Source organism: Trachemys scripta, chromosome 23 (assembly GCF_013100865.1).
Source record: "Trachemys scripta elegans isolate TJP31775 chromosome 23, CAS_Tse_1.0, whole genome shotgun sequence".
Lineage (NCBI taxonomy): Eukaryota > Metazoa > Chordata > Testudines > Emydidae > Trachemys > Trachemys scripta.
This window is the reverse complement of record NC_048320.1, coordinates 3,703,556-3,730,751: the sequence shown is the minus strand read 5'-3', so window position 1 is coordinate 3,730,751 and position 27,196 is coordinate 3,703,556. Positions and strand designations below refer to the sequence as shown.

At 45.6% G+C, this 27,196-nt stretch overlaps 1 protein-coding gene across 3 annotated transcripts; it reads right to left on the bottom strand.

Moving 5' to 3' along the window:
* GOSR2 (golgi SNAP receptor complex member 2) lies at positions 1–26,912 on the bottom strand. Of its 3 annotated transcripts, none has more exons than XM_034755918.1 (6): positions 26,768–26,912; positions 20,521–20,585; positions 17,882–17,990; positions 9,654–9,786; positions 5,243–5,383; positions 1–642 (listed from the first exon to the last, which is right to left on the bottom strand). In XM_034755918.1, the coding sequence occupies exons 1-6, from the start codon at positions 26,794–26,796 to the stop codon at positions 481–483; spliced, it is 639 nt and encodes a 212-aa protein (XP_034611809.1). In that variant the 5' UTR covers positions 26,797–26,912; the 3' UTR covers positions 1–480. The 3 variants fall into 3 exon arrangements, with proteins under 3 accessions (XP_034611809.1, XP_034611810.1, XP_034611811.1); XM_034755919.1 differs by lacking the exon at positions 26,768–26,912 and adding an exon at positions 22,342–22,511; XM_034755920.1 differs by lacking the exon at positions 5,243–5,383.
* Positions 26,913–27,196: the final 284 nt, after the last annotated feature.

Below are 27,196 nucleotides of genomic sequence, written 5' to 3'. Positions count from 1 at the left end.
TGCGTGTATGTTCTGCAGGGCAGGCCCCTGTAGGGTTTATTACTTTCCTCACAAGGCTTCTGCATGTGGAAAATAACACAGAGAGACCCCCAGCACAGGGAAGGCACATCACATTTTTCCTTACAGTTCTTATCTCCTCCATCCCCTCCCTCCCCAATAAAAAAACCGAGGTTATCACAACCATTCCTAGTAGTAGAGCTGATCAGAAATATTCATTGCGCCTGGCTCCTGTGTAACTAGAGTCTGCAGTATACAGGCAACGGGCTAACCACATCAAAGGCTGGGCTTCTATTTCCAATTATGGCATCCTCGGCCACATTTGCTCTCCTCTGCATGGCCCATACATCTGAGTGTCACTTGGCGCACGCTGCAGTTTACAGAGCAGGACTAACCCAAAGGTCACAATGAACTAGGCAGTACATTTGGGGAGGGCAGTCTGTCTTCATCCAACCGGTTTTCTCCTCTGGTTCGAATTACAGCTCACGTCAGGTACTGCACCACAAGGAACATGATCACACAGCTCAAGAGCATTCCGCCGATCATGAAGTATTTGTCCTGGAAAGCCCGCTTCTCAATCAGTCGCATCACGGTGTTCGATAAGCCCAGCATGTTGGCAACATCTAGGATTTTTTTGTGAGTGCCCTGAGAGTGACAAGGAGTAAAAAAAAAAAAAAAAAAAAAAAAAAACCATTAGCTTTGTGTCTCAGCACTTCTCATATCATGTTAAGGATGTTTTAGCTCTGGAGGCAGGTGCCGGCCTAATTGATCTCCACATAGGAGATGGAGCTCCCCACGGACCAACAGTTCTCACCACTCAAGAGGGAACAGGACACTTGGGAATCAACTGAGACACAAAGATCAAGAACAGGAGTGAGATCAAAGGTCCAGAATGAAGGATCCAGAAGGGGACACCACACTGAGGACCTCAGACAGTGTCTGCTGCTCCAAGATGATGTTAAGGGAACCATGTCAGAGAACTTCTGGGTGGTGACCCAGATACGCGATCTAACAAATACATGCAAGCTTTTACAGTCAGACATGCCTCCCTCATCCAGCTCCTTCCTCCTAGATTATGGATGGCCAACGCCAGGAGGCTGACAAGGTCTCAAGACTTATGGGGCCATTGACAAGGTGTGTAAAAATGAAAAGGTGTGTGAGAAATGCACCCAGAATCTCAATAAGAGGATCGGGAGGAGACAGAAGAGGGCCTGCAACCTGCTGCACCATGCCTGGCATGTCCCATGGACTCCCTCTTGCTGCTAAAGGGGGTTGGACTAGATGACCTCCTGAGGTCTCTTCCAACCCATATCGTCTATGATTCTAAAGGGGCAGGTGTGGGGGTATCTGAACTGCACCAGCCACACCCCCATACTCACAGCTACATGAAAGAGCCACCAATTTAAACTCTTGGAGAGCCCTGGAACCAGGGGGGAGTAGTAACTGGCCCACTGGGGATCATCACCATTGCATGATGGCAGTATGCTCTGCGGGACTGAAGGGTGAGGAAGTGTAAAGGGAATAAAGGGTGACAATTACTGACAATGGTGATAGCAGCTTTGGATTTGAACTGGACAGACTGAAACAGCCATCTGATAGTAACCAATCTAGCCAGGTTTGAACCGGCCACCGTTACTACTCCCCACCATCTGTGTAATAAACAGAACTGCATATTGCAACAGATACCAACGTTATCACTTGTGTACACAGCAGCACTGGTATTTGCCCAATTTGTTGAAATTAGTTTCTTCTTCCCAGCTGCTGAGACCAGTAAAATTCCCCCTCCCCACCTCATGAGACTCATTACAATTTGGGAACACTTCACTTTCAAATTCAACCTTCCGTCTGCCTCTGCAGCAGCCTAGAACACTTCAGCCTCTTTCAAAGAATCCTTGCTGCATCAGAAAAAACAGAAGCAGCAGAACCCAGAGACGTATATAGTTTTGCCTTGCTTGGAAAAAGTGAGCCCATTGGTGGTCGTTCTTGTTAGACCGGCCAGAAAAGGCTGTAGGTAGGCTAGCTGAGACTACCATGTTCCCAGGGCCACTCCTATTCATGAGTCCAACCCACTTCCTGCCATCCGCAGCACAGACAGGAAAAGGGCTGAGACCAAAACAAAAGACACTAGATATTTATGTACAGTAACTCCTCACTTAAAGTCGTCCCGGTTAACGTTGTTTCATTGCTGATCAATCAGGGAACATGCTCGTTTAAAGTTGTGCAATGCTCCCTTCTAATGTCGTTGGACAGCCGCCTGCTTTGTCTACTGCTTGCAGGAAGAGCAGCCCGTTGCAGCTAGCTGGTGGGGGCTTGGAACCACGGTGGACCGGCAGCCCCCTATCAGCTCCCCTAAGTTCCCTGTGCAGCAGCTGCCTGCAGTTCAGCTGTGTCCCTCCCCCACTGCCATGTGCTGCTCCTGCCCTCTGCCTTGCAGCTGTTTCCTGAGACTCCTGCTTGCTGTGCTGGGGGGGGGGGAGGGAAGGAAGAGGGAGGCTAATGTCAGGGTGTCCCCCTCCCCCCTGCTCCTGCACCCCGCTTACCCCATCTTCCATAGAGCAGGGCTCAGGACGGAGGGAGCTTGCAACAGCTGCTGTCTCAGAAAGCTGATCTAATTAGCAAGGCAGTGCACTTAAGGGAAATGTGCATATCTCCCTCCATTCCTGCTGCCTTGCAGAGTGAGAGAGTTAACCCTTGAGGGCTCAGCCAATTGCTAGTTCATCATTTAGCAATAAGGGAAATATCCCACCCTCTGACTCCTCCACCTCAACCAAGCTTCACAATCATCATCATTGTGTACCAGTATTAAATTGTTTGTTTAAAACTTATACTCTGTGTGTGTGTGTGTGTATATGTGTGTGTGTATAAATAAAATAAAATAAAATAAATTAATGGAGATATCCTATCTCCTAGAATTGGAAGGGACCTTGAAAGGTCATTGAATCCAGCCCCCTGCCTTCACTAGCAGGACCAAGTACTGATTTTGCCCCAGATCCCTAAGTGGCCCCCTCAAGGATTGAACTCACAACCCTGGGTTTAGCAGGCCAATGCTCAAACCACTGAGTTATCCCCCCCTACATATATATATATATAATACAGTCTTTTGTCTGGTGAAAATTTTTTTCCCTGGAACCTAACCCCCTCATTTACATTAATTCTTATGGGGAAATGGGATTTGCTTAACATCGTTTCGCTTAAAGTCGCACTTTTCAGGAACCTAACTACAATGTTAAGTGAGGAGTTACTGTAAACTGCTCCCAAGCACTTTCACCCTTTGCAAATTTGAGATGTGGCACTTCCTCAGCCGGTAAGCACATTATGGCTAGACTCCTTCAAAGCCAGGATGGGAACTTTCAAGGTTTGGCCACAAAACCAGTCTTATTTACAACTGTGAGTGCAAGAATTCAAGCCTAATAAAAAAGTTTAGTACCAACACCCTTTGAGTCCTCTGGTCTGCCAGAGAAAAAGCCTAGTATAGCTAGCAGCAATGTGAGCTTTCCGAACATGTCTCTGTGTCAATATGCCTCAGTCCTGGAGAGAGCATGTCTCTCAGGGTGAGAAGAGCTATATCACCGTGGCTCATTCAGTTCTTGGTAGAGTGACCAGATGTCCTGATTTTATAAGGACAGTCCCGATTTTGGGTTTTTTTTCTTATATAGGCTCCTATTGCCCCCCACCCCCGTCCCGATTTTTCACACTTGCTGTCTGGTCACTCTAGTTCTTGGTTTATCTGAGCAGAATGCCAGCAAGAGGGCCAATTCATGACAAAGTCTGATGGTGTTTTTGGTGATGTGAACACTGGTTCCTGGAAATCAGATAGACCATGAGCACTGCACAGCCATCAGATAGTAACAATTTTAGGTTCTTACTGACCTGGGCTGGATGTGACTCAGTGATGTAGAGGTGAATGGTAATTCAATAGACAGCCTGAGGCACACAGTCCCCCCAAAGGAAGCAATGTCAAAACATTTAAGAAGGCAATTAAGCAGTTCTCCCCACATTTAGCTGGGACTTTTGAAAGCTGTCACAATATAAGTTTGTACATGTAAAAGCTTAAAATGTTAACCCAGAAATACCATGCTGATGCCTTCTGGATTCAAATGAGACATTTGAGCGCCCCCGCTCTGCACCGGCACCGGCCCAGGTTCCTCTGGTCATTCACAGAATCATAGAATATCAGGGTTGAAAGGGACTTCAGGAGGTATCTAGTCCAACCCTCTGCTCAAAGCAGGACCAATTCCCAACTAAATCATCCCAGCCAGGGCTTTGTCAAGCCTGACCTTAAAAACCTCTAAGGAACGAGATTCCACCACCACCCTAGGTAACACATTCTCTCTCATGTCCCATGAAAGAGTTAATTCTGTATCTTTGAGCTGCTGACTGTCACATTTGAACAGAGCCTGAAACAATCTTTAAAATAAGGGCAAAATGCCCTACTGATCAAGGGACATCAAGAGATACGGCTCCTTTCCATACAGAAATTCAGACAGGGATACATGTTTACATGTGCTGGCTCTTTGAGACAGCGTCTTTATCAGAGATCTCAAAAAAAAAAAAAAGACAATTACATTATAGCAACCTTAATATAAGTAGCTGAAAGATCTTTCCAGACATTAAGGCCTGGTCTATACATAAAACATATACCGACATAGCTATGTTCATTGGGGAGAGGGGGGGTGTTAAACCTCCAAACATAGCTATGCCAGAATAAGTTATAATGTAGACGCACTTATATTGGCATTAAAGTGCTTTTGCCGGTATAGCTTATGTCTCTCATGGAACAGGTATAAAAGCTACACAGGCAAATAAGCTGCATCTATCCTAGAAGGGTTTACTGCTGTAGCTATACCAGCAAAACTTTTCTGGTGTAGACAAGGCCTTAGTCTCAGAATCCATCTATAAGGTATGCATTATTTCCCCCATTTTACAGATGGGTAGACAAGATAGAAAGAGCAAGTGACTTGATCAACGCCCCATAGTTAGTCAACAGCACAGCTTCAGAGTAGCACCTAGGGGCCTGATTCCTCGTGTCGCATCCTATCTCAAAAAGCTATTTCAAGTTATTGTCTGTTGCTGCCTAAAACAAATTTCAAGATTTGAACTTGCAGGTCAGTTGAAGTGCAGGACTGTTGTTGCCCGGCACTCTGAACCTGAAGTGCTGGGTTTAAACAAACCAAGGGGTGTCTATTATGCCTGGTCACCATAAATGAAGAAACTTGGGGTCTTTTTGGTAAAAGGGATGCCCCACCTTTAGTGTCATTCTCTGGTCCCTCAGCCCATACAGGATGCTGGTCCCACTGCCAATAAGATCATCCATGCCACGATGGGCATTCTGGAGGGATTCATTAAACTGTAATGTTTCGTCGATCGGTATGGTGGTGTCAGAGTCCTGTGGGGAAATGCAGTTTCGTGGTTACCTCTCCAGCTTGCTGAGTCACGCTCCCCCTCCCCCAACCCCCTAGGCGACTGTTTGATCCAGAATGGAGAGACAAAAAATGAGCAGGGTGTGGGGGGGAAATCTTGGGGGAAGTTGTTTTCTTTGGAAGAGAATGAACTATACAAATATGATGGCATCAACACTAAGAAATTGGTTCAGATGAGCCTAAGCTGACAGTGCTTGAGGGAAGGGTTGTCCAAAGAGATCAGAGTCGGTCTAACTGCTCTCTGACCAAAAGGGAGCAGAATCAGGCTAAAGTTGGGTGCTTTTGAAACCTCCACTTTAAGGCCACGTAGAGTAGGGCACTACAATAAGGAGCACTGAATTTACCACTAAGAGCAGAAAGGGGATTTACAAGGGAGTCATTTGATCATGGTCTGTAAGTATCCACGTGGGGAAGATTTCTGATAGCAGAGGGCTCTTTAAAAAAAACAAAGACATAAGATGTAATGACTGAAAACTGAAGCTGACATTCAGTCTAGAACAGGGGTGGGCAAACTATGGCCCGCGGGCCGCATCTGGCCCGCCAGCCATCTTAATCTGGCCCTCGAGCTCCTGCTGGAGAGTGGAGTCTGGGGCTTGCCCCGCTCCGACGCTTCAGCCGGGGAGCAGGGTCAGGGACTGCTTAGAGCAACTCCACACACTGCTCCTGCCCCAAGCACCGCCCCCGCAGCTCCCATAGGCTGGGAACCACAGCCAATGGGAGCTGCGAGGGAGGCGCCTGTAGACATGGCAGCGCATAGCAAAGCCGCCTGGCCACACCTCCGCATAGGAGCTGGAGGGGGAATATGCTGCTGCTTCTAGGAGCTGCTTGAGGTAAGCACTGCCCAGAGCCTGCACCCCTGAGCCACCCCTTGTGCCCCACCCCCTTACCCCAGGCCTGATCCCCCTCCCACCCTCCGAATCCCACAGTCCCAGCCCAGAGCACCCTCCTACACACCCCAAACCCCTCATCCCCAGCCCCACCCCAGAGCCTACACCCCCAGCCGGAGCCCTCACCACCCCCCAACCCCCTCCTGCACTCTGAACTCCTCATTTCTGGCTTCACCCCAGAGCCCGCACCCCCTCCCACACCCCAACCCCAATTTCATGAGCATTCATGATCCGCCATACAATTTCTGTACCCAGATGTGGCCCTTGGGCCAAAAGGTTTGTCTACCCTGGTCTAGAACAAAGGCACAAATTTTTAGCAGCAACGATAATGAACCATTGGAACACACTGCTCTAGGACTCATCGATTAAGTCTGAGCTAGAACAGCTCTTTTAGCAAGAAACATCCAACCAGAAAGTTCTGGGCTTGACACAAGAATAACTTGGTGAAATTCTAGGGCCTGTTGTGGGAAAGGTCAGAGTAGGTGATCACAACAGTTCCTTCTGACCCCTTAAAAAATATATTAAAAAAAAAAAAATCTATGAATCCTATCTTCTCTGGACATAGGGCAGATTAAAATCAAGCCAGGCAATAGGCAGTGAGCCATGACAGAGATCATGCACTCCCATCCTTTTTTATAAACAGTATCCCTTGTGGCACAGTAAAAAGTGGGAATGGGAAGAATGTTTCCACTACATGCATCCGACGAAGTGGGTATTCACTCAAGAAAGCTCATGCTCCGATACATCTGTTAGTCTATAAGGTTCCACAGGACTCTTTGCTGCTTTTACAGATCCAGACTAACACGGCTACCCCTTTGATATAAAATCACATTATTTCTACAGGATGGTGCAGTAGAAGCTTTAACATAAAGATGAAATTTAAATATCTGGGAATCAAACAATATTATAGTTTTCAAGAGTCCCATTTTCCATCCTAAAGAGCTTGATTCAGTTTGGTTATATACTTATCTCACACATTTTTGCGTAACACAACTGCATAAGATACTATGGGTAACAGAAAAATGCAGAATTATGTAGATCATAAGCTATCAAATGTTCAGGGACTTTAAAGTCCCAAAGGGTAAGTGCTGTGGCAGCAGCTGAAGTAAGAATTTTATCTATTTGTGAATTAAAGGGACAGGCCAAAGCTTTAAAAGGTGACACCTTGAATTTTGTTTTTTAAAATTTGTTGTTAAAAGTCTCACTGAACATGTAACTGAAAAAGTTTAGAGGAAAATAATCTCTCCATATTCCAGTTTACATTTTGCATCTGACAGCCCTTTGTACAGATAGTGTTAGTGTTACTCTTTGTCAGTTTCCTCGTCTGCAGATTTTTCACAAAACCAGGGAGAGAAAAACCAATGTTAGGAAAATACAATTGTAACGATACAAGAATTTGCAGGGGAACTCAATGGAAGTCATAGCACCCAAAACTGTAACTTTTAAAAACAGACTACATTACAGGTTGGCATTCTTCAATGGGACAACCATCTATAACTTTGGGGTGGCCAATCAAAAAGCTAAATCCTCGAGAGGTGCATTTACATTGGCCTTGGCACAACTGTCATGAAAATTTAACGGCTCAGGCCTATTTTGCTTGACCTCCCTTTACAATAGTGAATGAGGACAAGAAAATCAACGGTATTTTATTTGTCTGAAAAAAGTTACTGGCCCTGGGCTAGAAGAAGCAGAAAACTGGAAGCTTGATCTAACTATGTTGCTCAGAGCAGAATTTCTCTGTGTGTTCACACGGTGGTAGATTCTCACCATGTAGCAGCTAAGAACTAAACTGTATTTAACGTTCAAAGCAGCATTTGAGACTCTAAAGGGCAGCTGCCATCTTGCAAGAAAGTTATGCTTACGGCAGAGGCAGGTAGGGGACCCCAGAGTCAAACTTAAGCCTGTTTCCACCTAATTCTTGTTTGAATCAGAAAAGCTTCTGCACTAAAACTACGCAGAAAGGCTCTTCCAACTGCACGATCTTACCCCAGACAGATGAGAAATAACTGGCAGTCCCTGGCACTGAGGTGAGTAAAATGCTGTTAAATGATACCACTTTCCAAGGATACTGCGGCTCAAATGCTGTTCTTAAAGGACATTTCAAAGCCTGTCTGGGTGGCTGTTGTGGAGTGCTTACGTAAACTCTCATATTCCTGAACTGGAAATAACCTGTACATTTTTCACAGGGAGGAACAATTTACCAAGGTTTACGGTGGGTTCTCCATCACTGGAAACTGTTCAATGAGGATTGGATGATTTTCTAAACGATTTGCTCTAGTTCAAACAGGAATTATTTGGGGAAAGCTCTCTGGCTCATGTTATGCAAGAGGTCAGGTTAGATCACAGTGATCTATGAATCCCCACTACAAAAAGCACAACAGGGGAGCTTCTTTCTAGAGAAATTCTCTCTCTTTTGTGGTTGCCATTTAACACTTTTGGCTTTGCTTTTAAAATATTGCCCTACATCCAAACCCAGTGTTTTCCTTTTCTACATTCACAAACATTTGTGTCATCTCACAGCAGACACTTTATGGCAGGGGTGGGCAAACTTTTTGGCTCAAGGGCCACATCTGGGAATAAAAATTGTATGGCGGGCCATGAATGCTCACAAAATTGGGGTTAGGGTGCGGGAGGGGGTGCAGGCTCCGGTTGGGGGTGTGGGCTCCGGGATGGGCTCAGAAATGAGGAGTTCAGGGTGCGGAGGGGGCTCTGGGCTGGGGAGTGCGGGCTCTGGGGTGGGGCTGGGGATGAGGGATTTGGGGTGCAGGAGGGTGCTCCGGGCTGGGATCGAGGGGTTTGGAGGGCGGGAGGGGGATCAGGGCTGGAGCAGAGGATTGGGGCACGGGGAAAGGCTCGGGGGGGCAGGCTCCGGGTGGCGCTTACCTCAAGCAGCTCCCGGAAGCAGAGGCATGTCCCTTCTCCAGCTCCTACATGGAGGCGCAGCCAGATGGCTCTGCACGCTGCCCCATCCGCAGGCACCATCCCTGCAGTTCCCATTTGCTGCGGTTCCCAGGCAATGGGAGCTGCGGGGGCGACACTTGGGGTGGGGGCAGCGTGGGGCCCCCTGGCTACTCCTACGTGTAGGAGTCAGAGGGGGGCCATGCCGCTGCTTCTGGGAGCTGCATGGAACGGCCCCCGACCCTGCTCCTCGGCTGGAGTGGGACAAGCCCCATACCCCGCTCCCCAGCGGGAGATCGAGGGCCTGATTAAAAGGGCCCGTGGACCATAGTTTGCCCATGCCTGCTTTATGGTCTAATCCTATATCCTCCACTCCATCTCCTCCCCAAACCTTGATATAAAGGAGGCTTAATGTTTGGCTGCCCCCGGTTCTAGAGCAAGGGATATTTACATTAGCTGTGAAAGTGCGTGCCAGGAGCTCCTCTCGCTGTTTCTCCTGCTGCTCCCGATTGTAACGGCGATGCTGGAAGTTCCTCAGTGCTGACTGCAGGTGTTGGACATCATATTTCAGCTGGTCAACTCGGCTGGAAAGAATCAATGAGAGGAAGACAATAACCCCAAGGAAAATTCATTGACAAAAAACATTGTTAATGCAGAGTAAAAGTTACCCAGAGGTGTCTCATGCCCTTCCAGAATATCAAATTCAGCAAACATGGGAAAACCAAGAAATACAATCTGCTTAAGTTACACACCCACACAACCTACACTCTGCCCTCTTTGAGCAATGCTTCAATATGCTCATAACACATACTTGCACGCTGCCTTTGCACTGTATTTAACAGGAGCTGCCTACACCTGCTCTACACACTGCTAAATTTTATACTTCCAACCCTTTTACAATCTCCATTTTTATGCATATGACACCATCTAACAGGATACTTTCACTTGCCTTTCATTAAAACTATAGACCGCACTCATCTCCCATCTAACTGCTGAGAATCTCACTAAACCACCCCTTGCCCTGCTACCGACACCCATAAGAACGGCCATACTGGGTCAGACCAAATTTAGCCCAGTATCCTGTCTTCTGATCAAGTGATCCATCCCCCATCGCCCATTCCCAGCTTCTGGCAAACAGAGGCTAGGGACACCATCCCTGCCCACCCTGGCTAATAGCCATCGATGGACCTGTGCTCCATGAATTTATCTAGTTCTTTTTTGAACCCTGTTATAGTCTTGGCCTTCACAACATCCTCTGGCAAAGAGTTCCACAGGTTGACTGTGCATGGTGTGAAGAAATACTTCCTTTTGTTTGTTTTAAACCTGCTGCCTATTAATTTCATTTGGTGACTCCTAATTCTTGTGTTAGGAGAAGGAGTAAATAACAACACTTCCTTATTTAATTTCTCCACACCAGTCATGAGTTTATAGACCTCTATCCTATCCCCCCTTAGTTGTCTCTTTTCCAAGCTGAAAAGTCCCAGTCCTATTAATCTCTCCTCAGACGGAAGCTGTTCCATACCCCTAATAATTTTTGTTGCTCTTTTCTGAACCTTTTCCAATTCCAATATATCTTTTTTGAGATGGGGCAACCACATCTGCATGCAGTATTCAAGATGTGGGCGTATCATGGATTTATATAGAGGCAATATGATATCATCATCTATCCCTTTCTAAGTCCTTATAACGCTTCTGTTGTCCACCCACGTTACGGTACCCTTCTTTCAGCTGACAGAACAGGACCTGTTTTGGGAGGCGATTATCTGGCATCCGGACAACGTGACCAGTCCAGCGGAATTGCTGACGGATGATAATTGCCTCGATACTGGTGGTCTTTGCCTCTTCCAGGACACTAATCTTGGTGCGCCTGTCTTCCCATTTGATCTTCAGAATCTTACGAAGGCAGGGTTGATGGTGCCTCTCAAGGACTTTCAAGTGGTGTCTATAGGTTGTCCAAGTTTCGGACCCACACAACAGTGTTGGGAGAATAACGGCTTGATAAATAAGAAGCTTGGTGTTTGTTCAAATGTCGTGATCTTCAAAAACCCTGGGCCCGTAAACAAGAAAAAACTACACTGGCATAGCTCAGGCGATGATGAATTTCTGCATCAATATCTGCCTTGGATGAAAGATGACTTCCAAGGTAATGATTGACATTCTCCAGTGCCACTCCATTGATTTTGATAGATGGGGCATGTAATACCTCATTTGGAGAGGGCTGATAGAGCACTTTAGTCTTCTTGATATTAAGAGTGAGACCAAGACATGCCTAAGCATCGGCAAACACATTCAAGATAGTTTGAAGATCTTTCTCAGAGTGGGCAAAGATTGCGTTGTCATCAGCATACTGAAGTTCCACAGTAGATGTTGTGGAGATCTTACTCTTGGCTTTTAGCCTGCTAAGACTGAACAACTTTCCGTCCATTCCGTAAATGATTTCAATGCCAGCTGTAAACTTCCCAGCAACTAGGTAAAGAATGACGGCAATAAAAACCGCAAACATGGTTGGAGCGATGATACAGCCCTGTTTGTACTTTGAAAGGTTCACTCTGAGAGCCAGTGCTGCTCAGAACAGTCACTTTCATGTTGTGAAGCAATTTTAGGACATGGATGTATTTATCAGAACATCCAATTGTAGAGAGTACAGTCTAGAGGACACGGCAATTCACTGAATCAAAGGCTTTAGTTAGATTAGGGGTCGCAACCTTTCAGAAGTGGTGCCCCGAATCTTCATTTATTCACTCTAATTTAAGGTTTCGCGTGCCAGTAATACATTTTAACGTTTTTAGAAGGTCTCTATAAGTCTATAATATATAACTAAACTATTGTTGTATGTAAAGTAAATAAGGGTTTTTAAAACGTTTAACAAGCTTCATTTAAAATTAAATTAAAATGCAGAGCCCCTCGGACCGGTGGCCAGGACCCAGGCAGTGAGAGTACCATTGAAAATCAGCTCGCGTGCCGTCTTCAGCACGCATGCCATAAGTTGCCTACCCCTGAGTTAGATCAATAAAAGCCATGTATAGTGGCTGGTTTTGCTCCCAACACTTTTCTTGCAGCTGCCGTGCTGTGAAAATCATATCCACAGTTCCACGACATGGTGTCACTCCAGTAAAATTTCTTCTGATGGGGCAGAAGGCAAGTTGCAAGGATCCGTGCCAGAACTTTGCCTCCAATGGCTAGGAGGGAGATACCACGATAATTTCCACAATCCACTTTATCCCCTTTCTTGAAGAGGGTGACAATCAGGGCATCCCTCATTTCACTGGGTATCTCCTCCTTTATCCAGATTTTAAGGATAAGCAGGTAAAGCTGCCGAATTAGCTCTGGTCCACTGTCTTTAAAGATTTCAGTGGGGATCCCATCTAGACCTGCTGCCTTATTGTTCTTCGTCTGCTTGGTGGCACTGTGTACCTCATACAAATTAGGAGGGTCTCCGAGCTCATCCCTAGCTGGTCGTTGAGGGATTTGCTCAAGGACTTCATCTGCAACCTTAGAATTACGGTTAAGGAGATCTTCAAAATGTTCTTTCCAGCGAGAATTGATGGCTTCGTTGTCCTTCAGCAGTGTAGTTCCATCCTTAGAGCAAAGAGGATTCATACCATGGCAAATTGGCCCATAAACAGCCTTGGTGGCACTAAAGAAACCAGATGTATTGTGGATGTCTGCGAGATGTTGGAGTTCTTGCGCTTTCTCAGTCCACCATTTGTTCTTGAGTTGTTCCGTCTCCATGGATCACCACCTTATAGTGGTGGAGAGGCTTGCGTGTCTCAATGACCCTGAGAGGGTTGTTGCCTGGAGTCATGTACTCCCTTAGGGTCACCCATGGCAGAACAGTCAAGGGCGAGGTTCCAGAAAAAGTGTGATCCAAGAAGTCCCTAACGGCAGAGCAGACGGAGGATAACTGCACAATGGAGGTGAAACTTGTGTAATGTTACAACGGCTGTGAAGGTGAATGAAGGCTGCAGCAAATAGAGGATCTCCAATCGTCATGGTGCCCCTGCCATTGGTTTCAAGCCCTCTATCTGTCAAGGGTAGTGTGGTGACTGTTGTGCACCAGTCTCCCCACTTTAAAAGAAGTCCCGCACAGGCATCTTCCAGTTTTTGGAAAAAAATAACATTGCACAAGTCAAAAGTCCGAGGGCAATTGGCGAGTGGTGACGGGAACAGGACAGTGAAATCTGGAAGTTCCTAGTTACAGACCGACACACACGCAGTGGGTGTGTGATACAGTCGTCTTGCTCGAGGATTGAGGCGGGTCGAGCATCTCGGCAGCTGCACCCATGACTGAGCAGTCCTTTTTAGGATCCACCCTGCTCACCCTACATGGGAAGGGGTTAGAAAAGGTACCCTAAAAATAGCCTTGCCTCTGTTTTTCCTCGCTGGATAGTTGCATCCAGCAGCATCACCACCTCAGCAGTCGAAAATGTAAGAAACTTTTCAACTTTGAAACTTGGAACGTATGTACCCTGATGGACAACTCAAACAGCAACCGACCAGAGCAACGTACAGCCATTATTGCTCGTGAATTGAGTCGGTTTAACATTGATATTGCTGCTTTGTCCGAAACTAGAAGAGCTGATGAAGGACAGGTGAGGGAGGAGAAAGGAGAATACACCTATTTCTGGAAGGGAAAAATCTATAGATGAACCCCGATTGCATGGAGTGGGCTTCGCTATAAAGAACAAGCTCGTAAGGTGCCTCTCCGAGGTACCAGTTGGCATCAATGAGCGGTTGATGACACTCAGATTGAGGTTCACCAAAAATCAACAGGCAACTATTGTGAGCGCCTATGCACCAACACTGGATGCTGCTGAGAATGTAAAGGAAGATTTTTATTCTCAGTTGGAAACCATTTTATTGGAGACCCCTACAGAAGACAAGATCATCCTTCTGGGAGATTTCAATGCACGTGTGGGACGAGACTCAGACCTGTGGAAGGGAACAATCGGGAAAGAAGGAGTTGGCAAAAGCAATTCAAATGGAATTCTGCTCCTGACCAAGCGTGCTGAACCTGAACTACTTATTACGAACACTCTCTTCCGACAAAAGGAAAAGTTGAAAACATCTTGGAGACACCCACCGTCAAAGCACTGGCATCTCCTCGACTACGTTATAGTTTGTGCCCGAGATCATAGTGACGTAATTCTCACAAGAGCACTGACAAGTGCATCCGAAGAAGTGAGGTTTTTACCCACGAAAGCTTATGCCCAAATAAATCTGTTAGTCTTTAAGGTGCCACCAGACTCCTTGTTGTTTTTGTAGATACAGACTAACACGGCTACCCCCTGATACTTGACAAGTGCTGATGACTGTTGGACTGATCCTCAGTTGTGCAGCAAAACAGAGAAGTGATTTAGACATGGTCAGTGGCAAAATCAGAAGTAGACCCCTGAACTGTCTCAGGCATGCTCCTTGACTAGACTGCCTTCAGACTAGCATTTAAAACCAAAAATCTATCTGAAATTAGAAGGTAGGAATTGAACAGTTTTTCTTGTTTACTTCTCGGCCCATGACTCCAGATGCATCATTGGACTATAAGGTGGATAGAAAGCTGGCTAGATCGTCGGGTTCAACGGGTAGTGATCAATGGCTCCATGTCTAGTTGGCAGCCGGTTTCAAGTGGAGTGCCCCAAGGGTCGGTCCTGGGACCGGTTTTGTTCAATATCTTCATTAATGATCTGGAGGATGGCGTGGACTGCACTCTCAGCAAGTTTGCAGATGATACTAAACTGGGAGGAGTGGTAGATACACTGGAGGGTAGGGATAGGATACAGAGGGACCTAGACACATTAGAGGATTGGGCCAAAAGAAACCTGATGAGGTTCAACAAGGACAAGTGCAGAGTCCTGCACTTAGGACGGAAGAATCCTATGCACTGTTACAGACTACGGACCGAATGGCTAGGAAGCAATTCGGGAGAAAGGGACCTAGGGGTTACAGTGGACGAGAAGCTGGATATGAGTCAACGGTGTGCTCTTGTAGCCAAGAAGGCTAATGGCATTTTGGGCTGTATAAGTAGGGGCATTGCCAGCAGATTGAGGGATGTGATCATTCCCCTCTATTCGACATTGGTGAGGCCTCATCTGGAGTACGGTGTCCAGTTTTGGGCCCCACACTACAAGAAGGATGTGAAAAAATTGGAAAGAGTCCAGCGGAGGGCAACAAAAATGATTAGGGGGATGGAGCACATGACTTATGAAGAGAGGCTGAGGGAACTGGGATTGTTTAGTCTGCAGAAGAGAAGAATGAGGGGGGGATTTGATAGCTGCTTTGAACTACCTGAAAGGGGGTTCCAAAGAGGATGGATCTAGACTGTTCTCAGTGATACCTGATGACAGAACAAGGAGTAACGGTCTCAAGTTGCAGTGGGGGAGGTTTAGGTTGGATATTAGGAAAAACTTTTTCACTAGGAAGGTGGTGAAGCACTGGAATGCGTTACCTAGGGAGGTGGTGGAATCTCCTTCCTTAGAGGTTTTTAAGGTCAGGCTTGACAAAGCCCTGGCTGGGATGATTTAGTTGGGGATTGGTCCTGCTTTGAGCAGGGGGTTGGACTAGATACCTCCTGAGGTCCCTTCCAACCCTGATAGTCTATGATTCTATGATTTCACAATTAGTGAAATGGAACAGGGTTCTGAAAATGCCTAACTTTTATTAAAGCCCTCTCCCTAAGGCTAGGGTTTTCAAAGTTCCCTACCGGTTGAAGAGCAGCACTGGAGTGAAGTGTGAGGCAAGGTTTATAGAACATAAATTTTCTGACTAGAATCAGACATGAAATATGCTTCTCATTACCATTATACGAGCAGAAAAATTAAGAACAAGAGTAACTCTTTCAAATTAAAAACTTGAGAGACCACAAATCACAGGAAAGCCACCAAATCAACTGGGTAAGAACAGAGGCCTTTGAATTGGAGGAGAATTTCTTACAGAAGTCTTCCACATTTAGGTTATATCTCAGAAAAATACTGATCTCAGGGTAACAGTAAGAGGAAGGTTAACAACCAGCCTGTTTTGAAACATACCATTTGGACAGCATTCTGAAGAAGGTGCCTCCCTTAAGACCATTTGTTGCATGACTCTTAGGGAGTGAGGAGAAAGATTTAAGTGGGGAAAAAAGTCTCTCTTTCATATCAGCACTGACCTAAAGGCAGGACCCCAAAGTGTTCCTCACCATTTATAAACTCACCTAAATTTTAAGACATATGGATAGCACACTTTTCAAATTGGTCTGCCTACAATGAGGCAGCCAGCCAAACTAGCACATAATTCGCATTATGGTGTCTAAAACAAGTGTTTGGGACCTAAATGCCAATATGACCAACAGTTTTGGTGCCTAAGTTTGAAAACTGGGCAATAAAGTAATATGAATTCGAAGCGTTAAGTCATTCTCTTCCCCAACCCCACGAAGGTCATTTAAATCTCTCATGGAAGAACACAGATCTTTTTAAGCATGACAGGATTGTGGAGTACAGAACAGAACAGAGACAGGAGTCCTAGGTTCTATTGCTGTCTTTGATACCAACTTGGTGTATGGCCTTGGGCAAGTCGGTTCACCTCTATACCTAATTTCCACCATCTATAAGATAGAGATCATCTGCGAAATCCCGTTCTTCAAGGGATGAGAAGGGTGTCCATCTGATGCCTCTTGGCATATCTTCTGTTGTACACCACATTATCCAGTTGATGGCAATGTTGAAGAGGATTGCAGACATGATACACCCTGATGTACTCCTGTTTTGATTTCAAAACTGTGATCTCCACTGCATGTAAAGTTGGAATAGAAGCTTTTGATGATGTTGATTATACAGAGCGGGATTCCATATGCCTGCAGAATGCACTATAGGCTAGTCCTGTGAATGCTGTCAAAAGCTTATCACATACCCAACATCATATACAAGAAAAACAACAACCCGACAACACATTCAGCCAGCAAATCGGACTGAAAATCAACCGAGCCTCACCATCGCCAGTCCAGATAGAGGATCACGTTCTCACCAACGTAGAAACATTCACAGACTTGGGCAGCCGCCGCAGTCAGGATGATGGAACAAACCAGGACATCAGAAACAGAATCAATAAAGCCAGGAACATCTTTAGGAGCTTAAATGCAGTCTGGGAATGATCAAAATACAACACCAAAACCAGACTCAAGATTTATCAGAACCGAGTACTTTCAACACTACTTTATAGTGCAGAACATTGGGAATGACAAAATATGACATGTCCAAACTGTCTTCATTCCATACAACCTGCCTCAGAAAAATCCTCCGCATCTTTTGGCTCAGAACAATCTCAAACCAAGACCATTCACACAGTGCAGTCAAGTAGATATGAGCATCATCGTTACCAGAAGGCATTGGAGATGGATTAGCCATGTGCTTTGGATGGAAACTGATTCCATCACCAGAACAGCAATCAGATGGACACCTGAAGGCAAGCGAAAATGAGGCCGCCTAAAAACAACATGGTCAAGAGCTGTAGAAGCTGAGCTGAAAAACCTGGGGCACAGCTGGTGAACCATTGAAACAGACAGGAGTGGGCGAGCTTCGTTGCTGCCCTAAACGCCAGAGGCATAATGGGTACTATAACGATAAGACAGAGATAAGGAGGCTCAATATTGCAAAGTTGAGATCCTCTGTTGAAAGGTGCTATGGAAGGCAAAGGAAAGCGCGCACTTACAGTTTGGCATTCTGCCGTTTGTTGGCAGGTTCTTTGCTGGACAGAATCTCCAGGCGTTCCAGGTTGCTGAATATCCTGTCTATTCTTGCCTGAATCTCATTTTCTACCACTGTAAGAAAAAAAGAGGAAACAAGTTGTTGGAAGAGACTAAATATACAATGCACTGTCTGAAGGAACTGGAGACACATTAGTCCAGATTTTGAAAGATATTTAGGTGCCTAACTCCCTAACCCTAACTCATTGAAAACAATGAGAGTTAGACATCTAGATACCTTTAAAAATCTGGTCCATTGTATACTACAGCCTCAAAACATCTGAAATTAAACAGAGAGCACACTAAGACAAAGAAAATGAGCCTGCATGTTCGGCTCAGTGAACCCTGTGTCAATTGTTCAATAAAATGTGCACTTCTGTACCCAAGGATCTCAAAGACTCAGACCATTCCTGGAAGATATTAGGTTAATTAACCTAATATCTCATTTTACAAAAGCAGAAATGGAGGCTCAGAGGGAGATCTGCCTAAGAGTATACAGAGAGAACAGAGAATAAGACCAGATCTCTCAGCTTCCAGACCTGCTCTTCAGCCAAAAGACCAGAATTCCTCAAGTTCACAACAATGTGTGCTGTATGCTTCACTGGATTTATGGAGCAGTGTATTTATTGTTTTACAAATAGAAAAATCCTGGCCCCACATCAACCTAATTTAATTATATAATTACTGGCGTAATGATGATACTACTATCATTTAAAAAAATAGCAACAAACCCTGGATTTTTCCTCTCCTCCACAAACTTGGAACAGATTAAATTCTGAAAAGCAAACAGGACCTGAATTTGCGTAATTTCTCCTGAGAACAAGTTCTCAAGTACAAGTTTGTATGTTTGTGCATGCTCACCTGCAGAGGCAGAAATCAACTCTATACATTTATTTCTGAAATCTGTAACACCAGTGTAATAGTCAGGAAATTCACCTCCATCATCAAGATGTAAGAGAAGAGGTTTTTGGCAGCTAAGTTTACAGTTTCTAAGGCCAGATGGGACATATGTGATCATCTAGACTGACCTCTTGTATAACACAGGTCATAGGCCTTCCCTGAATTAATTCCTTAAATTGAGACTACTAGGGAGAAGGCTTAGGTCCAGGGCTTCTGTGGTAGATCTCTCTGAAATGCTTCCAATTTCACATGCGGGTTCAGCTAGGCAAAGGGAATATCAGATCTCAATGTGTGATTGAGACGATGGTGCAGAGAAAAGGGGTTTCAATTTCTTAGGCAGAGGGTGCTTCTGGGGAAAGGAAGAGATTATACATTTTGGAATGGGGCCCCTCCTTTAATCAAAATGGAAGCAGACGGTGGCACATAAAATAAAAAAGGTGTTGACTGAGGTTTAAACTAGCAGCCAGAGGAAAGCTGACAGGGAGCCTGCCTTATCCCCGCTGCGCCGCCGCCCGGGAACTGCCTCAGGTAAGTGCCGCCCGGCTGGACCTCACATCCTGAACCCCCTCCCCCAGGTCAGAACCCCCTTCTGCACCCTAACTCCCTCCCAGACCTCCCACTCGCACCCCAGCCTTAAGCCCCCTCCCACACCCAAACTCCCTCCCAGAGCCTGCACCCCCCCGTACTCCAACCCCCTGCCCCAGGTTTGAAACCCCCTTCCCGCACCCTAACTCCCTCCCAGAGCCCACACTCTGACCCGGAACCCCCCCTTCTTCATCCTAACTCCCTACCAGACCCCACATCCCCACCTACACCCCAACCCTCTGCCCCAGCCCTGAGCTCCTCCCGCACTTCAAATCCCTTAGCCCCAGCCCGGAGCTCCCTCCTGCACCCCAAACTCCTCATCCTCAGCCCCACCCCAGAGCCCGCACCCCCAGCCAGATCCCTCACCCCCTCCCACACCTCAACTCCCTGCCCCAGCCCAGAGCCTGCTCCTGCACTCTGAACCCCTCATTTCTGGCCCCACCCTGGAGCCTAGGGTAAGCCCTGAGCCTCCACACCCCCCTGTGGGGCTGTGTGTGGCCTGTGACTGATTTATTCTGTGGGTCAATGGCCCCTGACAGAAAACTAGATGAACGATGGGTCTGATCCACTTTGGCAATTCTTATGTTCTATTTCAGAAAAGCAAAATTACATACATCTATCAGCCTGTGTCAGATCTTACTATTTTAAAAAGCTATTACAAGGGATTAACAATCCAATATAAAATGTAAACAATTTGAAACTTGACGCAATCCCATTCACATAAATATTTGGCATCCTCTGTTCCAGATTTTTGCAGCGTCAGATCTGGACAACCATACCAAACATCAACTCTCCCTTATGAGGATTTTGATAGTGGGAAAGCTGCTGTATGCAGGATAACTTAACTGAAAAAATACTAGTGTTCGTGTCTTTTTCTGACCCACCCTTCGGAAAGTCCTGGCCTTATTTAAATCCAACATAAAACCGAACTGGGTAATTAGATTTTAGTTTTGTGATGTGGACCATTGCTTCATTCCCAGACTGCAAAGACTGAACTCCTTTCACTAAGAACAGCTAATGGACTCTTAAAGCATCTGAGTTTAAATGCTAATAGGAAACCCAACCCAAGAGCATTAGATCACACCAATAGTTGCGTTGCCGTATTTAGTTGTTAACTTACAGTGCACTGACTGCTTGTCGGAGGTCTCCAGATGCCCCATGTAAGATTGAACCTCATGGACTTGCCTATCAAAGGAAGAGAGGGAAGAAATGGGAATTAGAGTCAATCAACAGCTACTGAATCAGGAAAGATTTTTTTTTTCCAGTACAAACAAGTGGCAGACTTGAAATACTAAACATATAGTGTAATGTAACATTCAAAACTAGTAACCATTCAGAAAGGGAACTAGATTTCCATATTCTAATGCAAACACCATACAGCATTTCCTAAGAGTGTGAGGGCACAAAGAAGACCTTAAGTGTCCAGAAGCCAAAGTTCCCTCTCAATATGTACCTGTCACTGCAGTTTTTAAGGTGTAAAGACCAGAGTAAAAATCCAATTGAATTGACAAAGGTTTTTCCGAACATTTTCTCAAAGTTAATAGAGCAGGGATCGGCAAACTTTGGCATGCGGCCCACCAGGGTAAGCCCCATGGCGGGCAGGGTCGGTTTGTTTATCTGCCGCGTCCGCAGGTTCAACCAATCACAGCTCCCACTGGATGCGGTTCACCGCTCCAGGCCAACGGGGCTGCGGGAAGCAGCGCGGGCCAAGGAATGTGCTGGCCGCCCCTTCCCGCAGCCCCCATTGGCCTGGGACAGCAAACCACGGCCAGTGGGAGCTGCGATCGGCCAAACCTGCAGATGCAGCAGGTAAACAAACCGGCCCGGCCCGCCAGGGGGCTTACCCTGTTGGGCCACGTGCCAAAGGTTGCTGATCCCTGTAACAGAGTAAAACGAGACCCCATTCAGATTCCACTCACTTTATACATTCCATAAAGTGAGCCAATACAGTTACCTTGTATGTGTCAAGAACCACATCCAAAACAAACAATGTGAGTGGTATGGTGGGAACCACTAGTTTTGCCAACAGCAAGACCTGTTTTGGAAAGACTCAGAATGTTAGGCCAGAGGATCACAAAGGGCAAAAACAGGACAAGAAAGCTCTAGCTGTCAAAGGAGAGAATTGCTGCTCTGCCATTCAGCACCGCTGGAAAAAACATATATAATGGAGCCCAGATTGTACCCACTAAGAGGAAAACAAATTTTCAAATCAAGATTGGATGTTTTCTGGTCTGTTATACAGGTCAGACCAGATGATCGCAGTGATCCCCTCCAGCCTTGGAATCTATGAATCTAAGAAAGTGTCCCATTGTGACCATCTGACCTCCTGTATAACACAGGTCAGAGAACAGCCTCAAAATAGTTCCTAGAGGAGATGTTTTAGACAATCATCCAATCCTGATTTATATTTGTTACTATCAACATTCCCAATCTTCCATTTGTTATATATTCTTTTCATTGCTTCCTTCACTTCCTCTCGAAACCAGGTCTTTTTTTAACCAATAAGACCTTCTTCCTTGATTGTGGACTGTGGCTTTATGGACGTTGAAAAGTGTTCTTAAACATTCGGAGAATTGAATCAGTAGATCTAGTCCTCGTTCAGCTGTTGGTTTCATGGGAACACTCTGGAGCTAGGGGAAGAAGAAATTATCTGGAATACTGAGTTCCACGGGCTGGGGGTTAACCGGTAAAACTAATGCTTACCAGTTAATCGTTTACTATTTTACATCCCTAAATTCCAACGTTGCTCAGAGTAACTGTGTCCAAAGTCCTAGCTTGCTTATGGAACCAGTTAGGAGCATCACAGATCAGCTATTTCAGGAATATGGAAGAACATATAATATGATGCCAAAGGTCAGTGTGTCTTTTAGTAGTTTAGCCTCCAGAGATAGACAGATTAGACATTTATTAGCAGTAAAATGGAGTAGGGAGATTACACTACCTCTGTATTGCATAGGTGCAACTGCTACTGGAATACTGTTTACAGTTCTGGTATTCACAATCCAATGGAGAGGGTTCAGAGAAGAGCCACGAGAATGATTAAAGAATTAGAAAGCAGGCCTTACAGTGATTCAGCCCCTCCTATCTAGTTAGTTTGAAAAACAGAAGGTTAAGGGATGACTTGATCACAATGTATAAGGACCCACATGTGGAACAAAACTTTCATAACGGTCTCTTCAATCTAGCAAAGAAAGGTATAACACAATCCAATGGCTTGAAGTTGAAGCTAGCCAAATTCAGATTAGAAATAAGGTGTAATTAACAATGAGGGTAATTAACCATTGGAATAATTTACCTAGAATTGTGATGGATTCTCCAGCATTGGCTATTTTAAAATACAGATTGGATATTTCCCTAAAATATATGCTACAGCTCAATCAGGAATTATTTTGGAGAAACTCTATGGCCTGTGCTATACACGTGAAACTAAATTATCACACTGTCACCTTCTGGCCTCAGAATATATGAAAATTTTGCCTAAGGGATATTGGACATAGTAACTGGTCTCAGGCAATTAAGACGCCACACAACATCAGAGCTTCTTCAAGTCTCTCCTTAAAAACACCTTGTTCTAAAGGGCCTAATAATTGTTTTTATTAGTTAAATAAAACTACCTTAAATGTGCTGAATGCATAAAAAAGTAAGTTTATCATAATATGTTTTGCATTTAAAACCAATGCCTTATTAAACAAAGAAAGTATTATCAGTAGTTAGTGACCTGAACTGATTGCTTCTGACTACCATGTACTTCAAGATTTTAGAAGCAGACCTCACCCCCTTCTCACCTCATTTTATTAATAGATTGGAAAAGAAAAACTAGCTTTCCTGCTTTTTTCATCTCCCAAATGGTTTCTCAATTCTGAATAAACTAGTCATTGAAATGAACTGAAGAAAGTGAAATGAAGAATCCTCTCTCTGCATCTGCAGAAGAGGCAACTGGGTGTCAAAAGCCTCTTTAGCACAAACTCTGCAGTTCAGTTGTTTCACTTTCTTTAAAACTTCACCAGCAAACATATTACTTCATATATGATTTTATTTTAATAGAGTAGAGTAAATTTAGGCCTTAACATAGGTTGTCATAAGGTTATTTAAAATTTAATTTGAAATTTTGCAAAATTTGCAGATAACTATCTTGAATAATTTTGCATTGAGTCCAAAGCTGAGTGCAAAGAGTTACAAAGGGGTCTCAGAAAACTGGGCGACTGGGCAACAAAATGACAGATGACATTCAGCGTTGATAAATGTGCGTTACTATTAACGCACACTGGAAAACATAATCCCAACTATACATACAAAATGATGCGTCTAAATTAGCTGATTACACTCAAGAAAGATCTTGGCATCATTGTGGATAGTTTCCTGAAAGCATCTGCTTTCAGCGGCAGTCAAAAAAGCTAAGAGCGTATTATGAGCCAGGAGGAGAGGGAATATATCATAATGTCACTATGCCCACACCTGGAATACTACATGCAGGTCTGGTCACTCCATCTAAAAACAGATATATTAGAATGGGAAAAAGTACAAAGAAGGGCAACAAAATTGATTAGGGATATAGAACAGATTCCATATGAGGACAGATTAAAAAGACTGGGACTGTTCAGTTTAGAAAAGAGACAACTAAGAGGGGATATGACAGAGGTCTATAAAATCATGAGTGGTGTGGACAAAGCGAACAAGGAAGTGTTATTTATCCTTTCACATAACACAAGAACCAGTGGTCATCTAATGAAATTAATAGCCAGCAGGTTTAAAACAAATATAAGGAAGTACTTCTTCACACAATGCACAGTCAACCTGGGGAACTTGCTGCCAGGGGATGTTGTGAAGGCCAAAAGTATAATTGGGTCAAAAAAAAGAATTAGATACCTTCATGGAGGATAAGTCCATCAATGGCTATTAGGCAAGATGGCCAGTGATGCAAACAATGTTCTGTATGTCCCTAAACCTCTGACTGCCAAAAGTTGGGACTGGACAATGGGCTGGATCTCTTGATAATTACCCTGTTCTGTTTATTCCCTCTGAATTAATTAGCACCAGCCACTGTCAGAAGACAGGATACTGGTCTAGACGGACAACTGTTCTAAACCTGTAAGACCAGTCTTAAATTTTTATTTATTTATATAAACCCAATTTTTGATTAATAAAAATAACCAATTTTTATCTGCATTCCTGCCAATTTATATTCACCAAACTTCTCTCTCCTCCAAAATACTTCCGAACATCCACCTGGTTTCTGTAAACTGCTTTAGTAATAACTCCACTCTGTTTTGTGTTGTATCCATTAGGGCTTTCCAACAGTAAAATCTTGAGACAGATACACTTATACTCTACACATTATGGTATCATCCAGAGGCCCCAGTTGGGAAAGGGGTTCCTTTGTGCTAGGGATTGGTTCCTGGGTGTTTCAATCCCTGTAGCAAACCTCGTTGCCTACTCTGTCCCCATATCTACTCTGGCGACACCATCAGAGGACCGAACCACATCAGCCATACCATCAAGGGCTCATTCACCTGCACATCTACTAATGTTATATATGCCATCATGTGCCAGCAATGCCCCTCTGCCATGTATATTGGCCAAACCGGACAGTCCCTCCGCAAAAGAATAAATGGACACAAATCGGACATCAGGAATGGTAACATACAAAAGCCAGTAAGTGAACACTTCAATCTCCCTGGTCATTCTATTACAGATTTAAAAGTCACTATCATTGAACAAAAAAACTTCAGAAACAGACTTCAAAGAGAAACAGCAGAACTAAAATTCATTTGCAAATTTAACACCATTAATCTGGGCTTGAATAGGGACTGGGAGTGGCTGGCTCATTACAGAAGCAGCTTTTCCTCTCCTGGAATTGACACCTCCTCATCTATTATTGGGAGTGAACTACATCCACCCTGATTGAATTGGCCCTGTCAACACTGGTTCTCCACTTACGAAGTAACTCCCTGCTCTCCATGTGTCAGTATATAATGCCTGCATCTGTAACTTTCACTCTATCCATGTGAAGAAGTGAGGTTTTTACCCACGAAAGCTTATGCCCAAATAAATCTGTTAGTCTTTAAGGTGCCACCAGACTCGTTGTTGTTTTTAAACAGATAAATAGACACTGTTCCTTCCTTAAAAGAGCTACATAAATATCAGCAAGTCCTGTGTATTTCAAGGACATGGATGCTCGTTGATAAGGGAAAGAGGATACACAAGATTAAAACCAATCTTTCTTATCTACCCTTGCTCCCATTTCCAAAAGGAATATAATAATGCAACCAGAAAGCCATGGATTTTACAAAGAGAAAGACAACACTACTGTAAAACTACTATTTAAATTTTGACACTACAGTTAAATTATTATGTATAGATACTAAAAACACTAACACAATACCATGGGCAGCAAATTAGCTCACATCTGCCCACTACAAGTTTTCTTGCACCTTCCTCTGAAACATCTGGTGCTGGTCTCTGTTGGGAGACAGAATACCAGACTACATAGACTTCAGGTAATTCCTGTGTTGTCCTCTTCCTCCTAAACTTTCTGAGTTATGCCAATTCCAAGACAAGCTATTCATTTGTTGGCACTTATTCCTAGGACACCATTCATTAGCGTTCCAGAGTCATTGTGCTGATACCACTTATGCCATAAACACCAACCACTAGAACACGTCAGCTGAAATGCTGCACCCTGGACGTGGTGTGGTGGGCAATGTATTCACTCTAAAATAACTAGCCTAACATCCTTTTAACGCTTCCTGCGCGACTTCATTTTGTCCCTTGCTGCAAATCAGGAGATAGAAATTCTGGAGGAAAAGTAAAAAATGAGGTTCCGGACACTAGAGAGCCCAGGGCACTTCCCATGTCCTTCATATTGATGGGTTTCAGAGTAGCAGCCGTGTTAGTCTGTATCCACAAAGAGAACAGGAGTCCTTGTGGCACCTTAGAGACTAACACATTTATTTGAGCATAAGCTTTCGTGGGCTACAGCTGATGCTCAAATAAATGTGTTAGTCTCCAAGGTGCCCCCAGTGCTCCTGTTCTCTTTTTAATATTGATGGGCACCCACCCACTTCCCGCCTGGGGAAGTCTCCTTCGCCTGCTTCCCCTCCCACCCCGCGAAGCTCACATCCTCGCAGCGGGCCGGGGCTGAGCCGCGACACGCTCCGCGCCAGAGGTGGCTGCCCGCCGGCGGTGGGGGCGGGGATTCCCGCACGGCCGGGGCGGGCTCGGGCTCTGAACGCGGCTCCGGAGACGGGACTGGGACTCCGGCCCCACAGACGCCTCAGCCCGGCCCCGGGCTCCCCCTCACCCGCCGCCCGCCGCGGAACCACCCTCGCCCGCCACGGGGCCTCGTGCCGGCCCGGCCCCTCCCTCACTTGTTGGTCTGGTGATAAAGCGCCTCCATCGCGGCCGCACAGCCCGGCCCGGCTCCCTTCCTCCCGGCGCCGCGCGACACGTCAGCACCCGCCACTTCCGGCTGCCGCACGCGCGAGGCCCGGCTCGCTTCCGGCGGGAGAGGCTGCCCGCGCTGCTGCCTGACGGCGGGAGGGGCGCGCGGGGCAGCCAGCCCGGCGGGGGCCCGGCAGCGCGAGGAGCGTCCTGCGCCACTAGGGGGCGCCGCGGGGCTGCGGCCTGGACACGGCCCGAGCTCGCACCGGCCCCCTTGGCCGCCTCTCAGGGCGGTGCTGGCAGCCCGGCTTGTCTCCCCCCACTCGCCCCCCACCACACGTGTTAACCTGCGGCCCCTGCCCAGCCTGGCTGGGGGCCTGGCCTCCGCCGCACCCCGCAGGGAAGTGGAGGTGCCG

Bases quoted from the DNA above. Each gene is read 5' to 3' on its own strand.
- GOSR2 (XM_034755918.1), bottom strand. From the start codon at position 26,796: ATGGAGGCGCTTTATCACCAGACCAACAA. The intron at 9,787-17,881 runs GTAAGTGCGCGC...GATTCTTTCCAG, and splicing joins AAACGGCAGAATGCCAAACT to CCGAGTTGACCAGCTGAAAT. The intron at 643-5,242 runs GTGGGGCATCCC...TGTCACTCTCAG, and splicing joins ACCAGAGAATGACACTAAAG to GGCACTCACAAAAAAATCCT.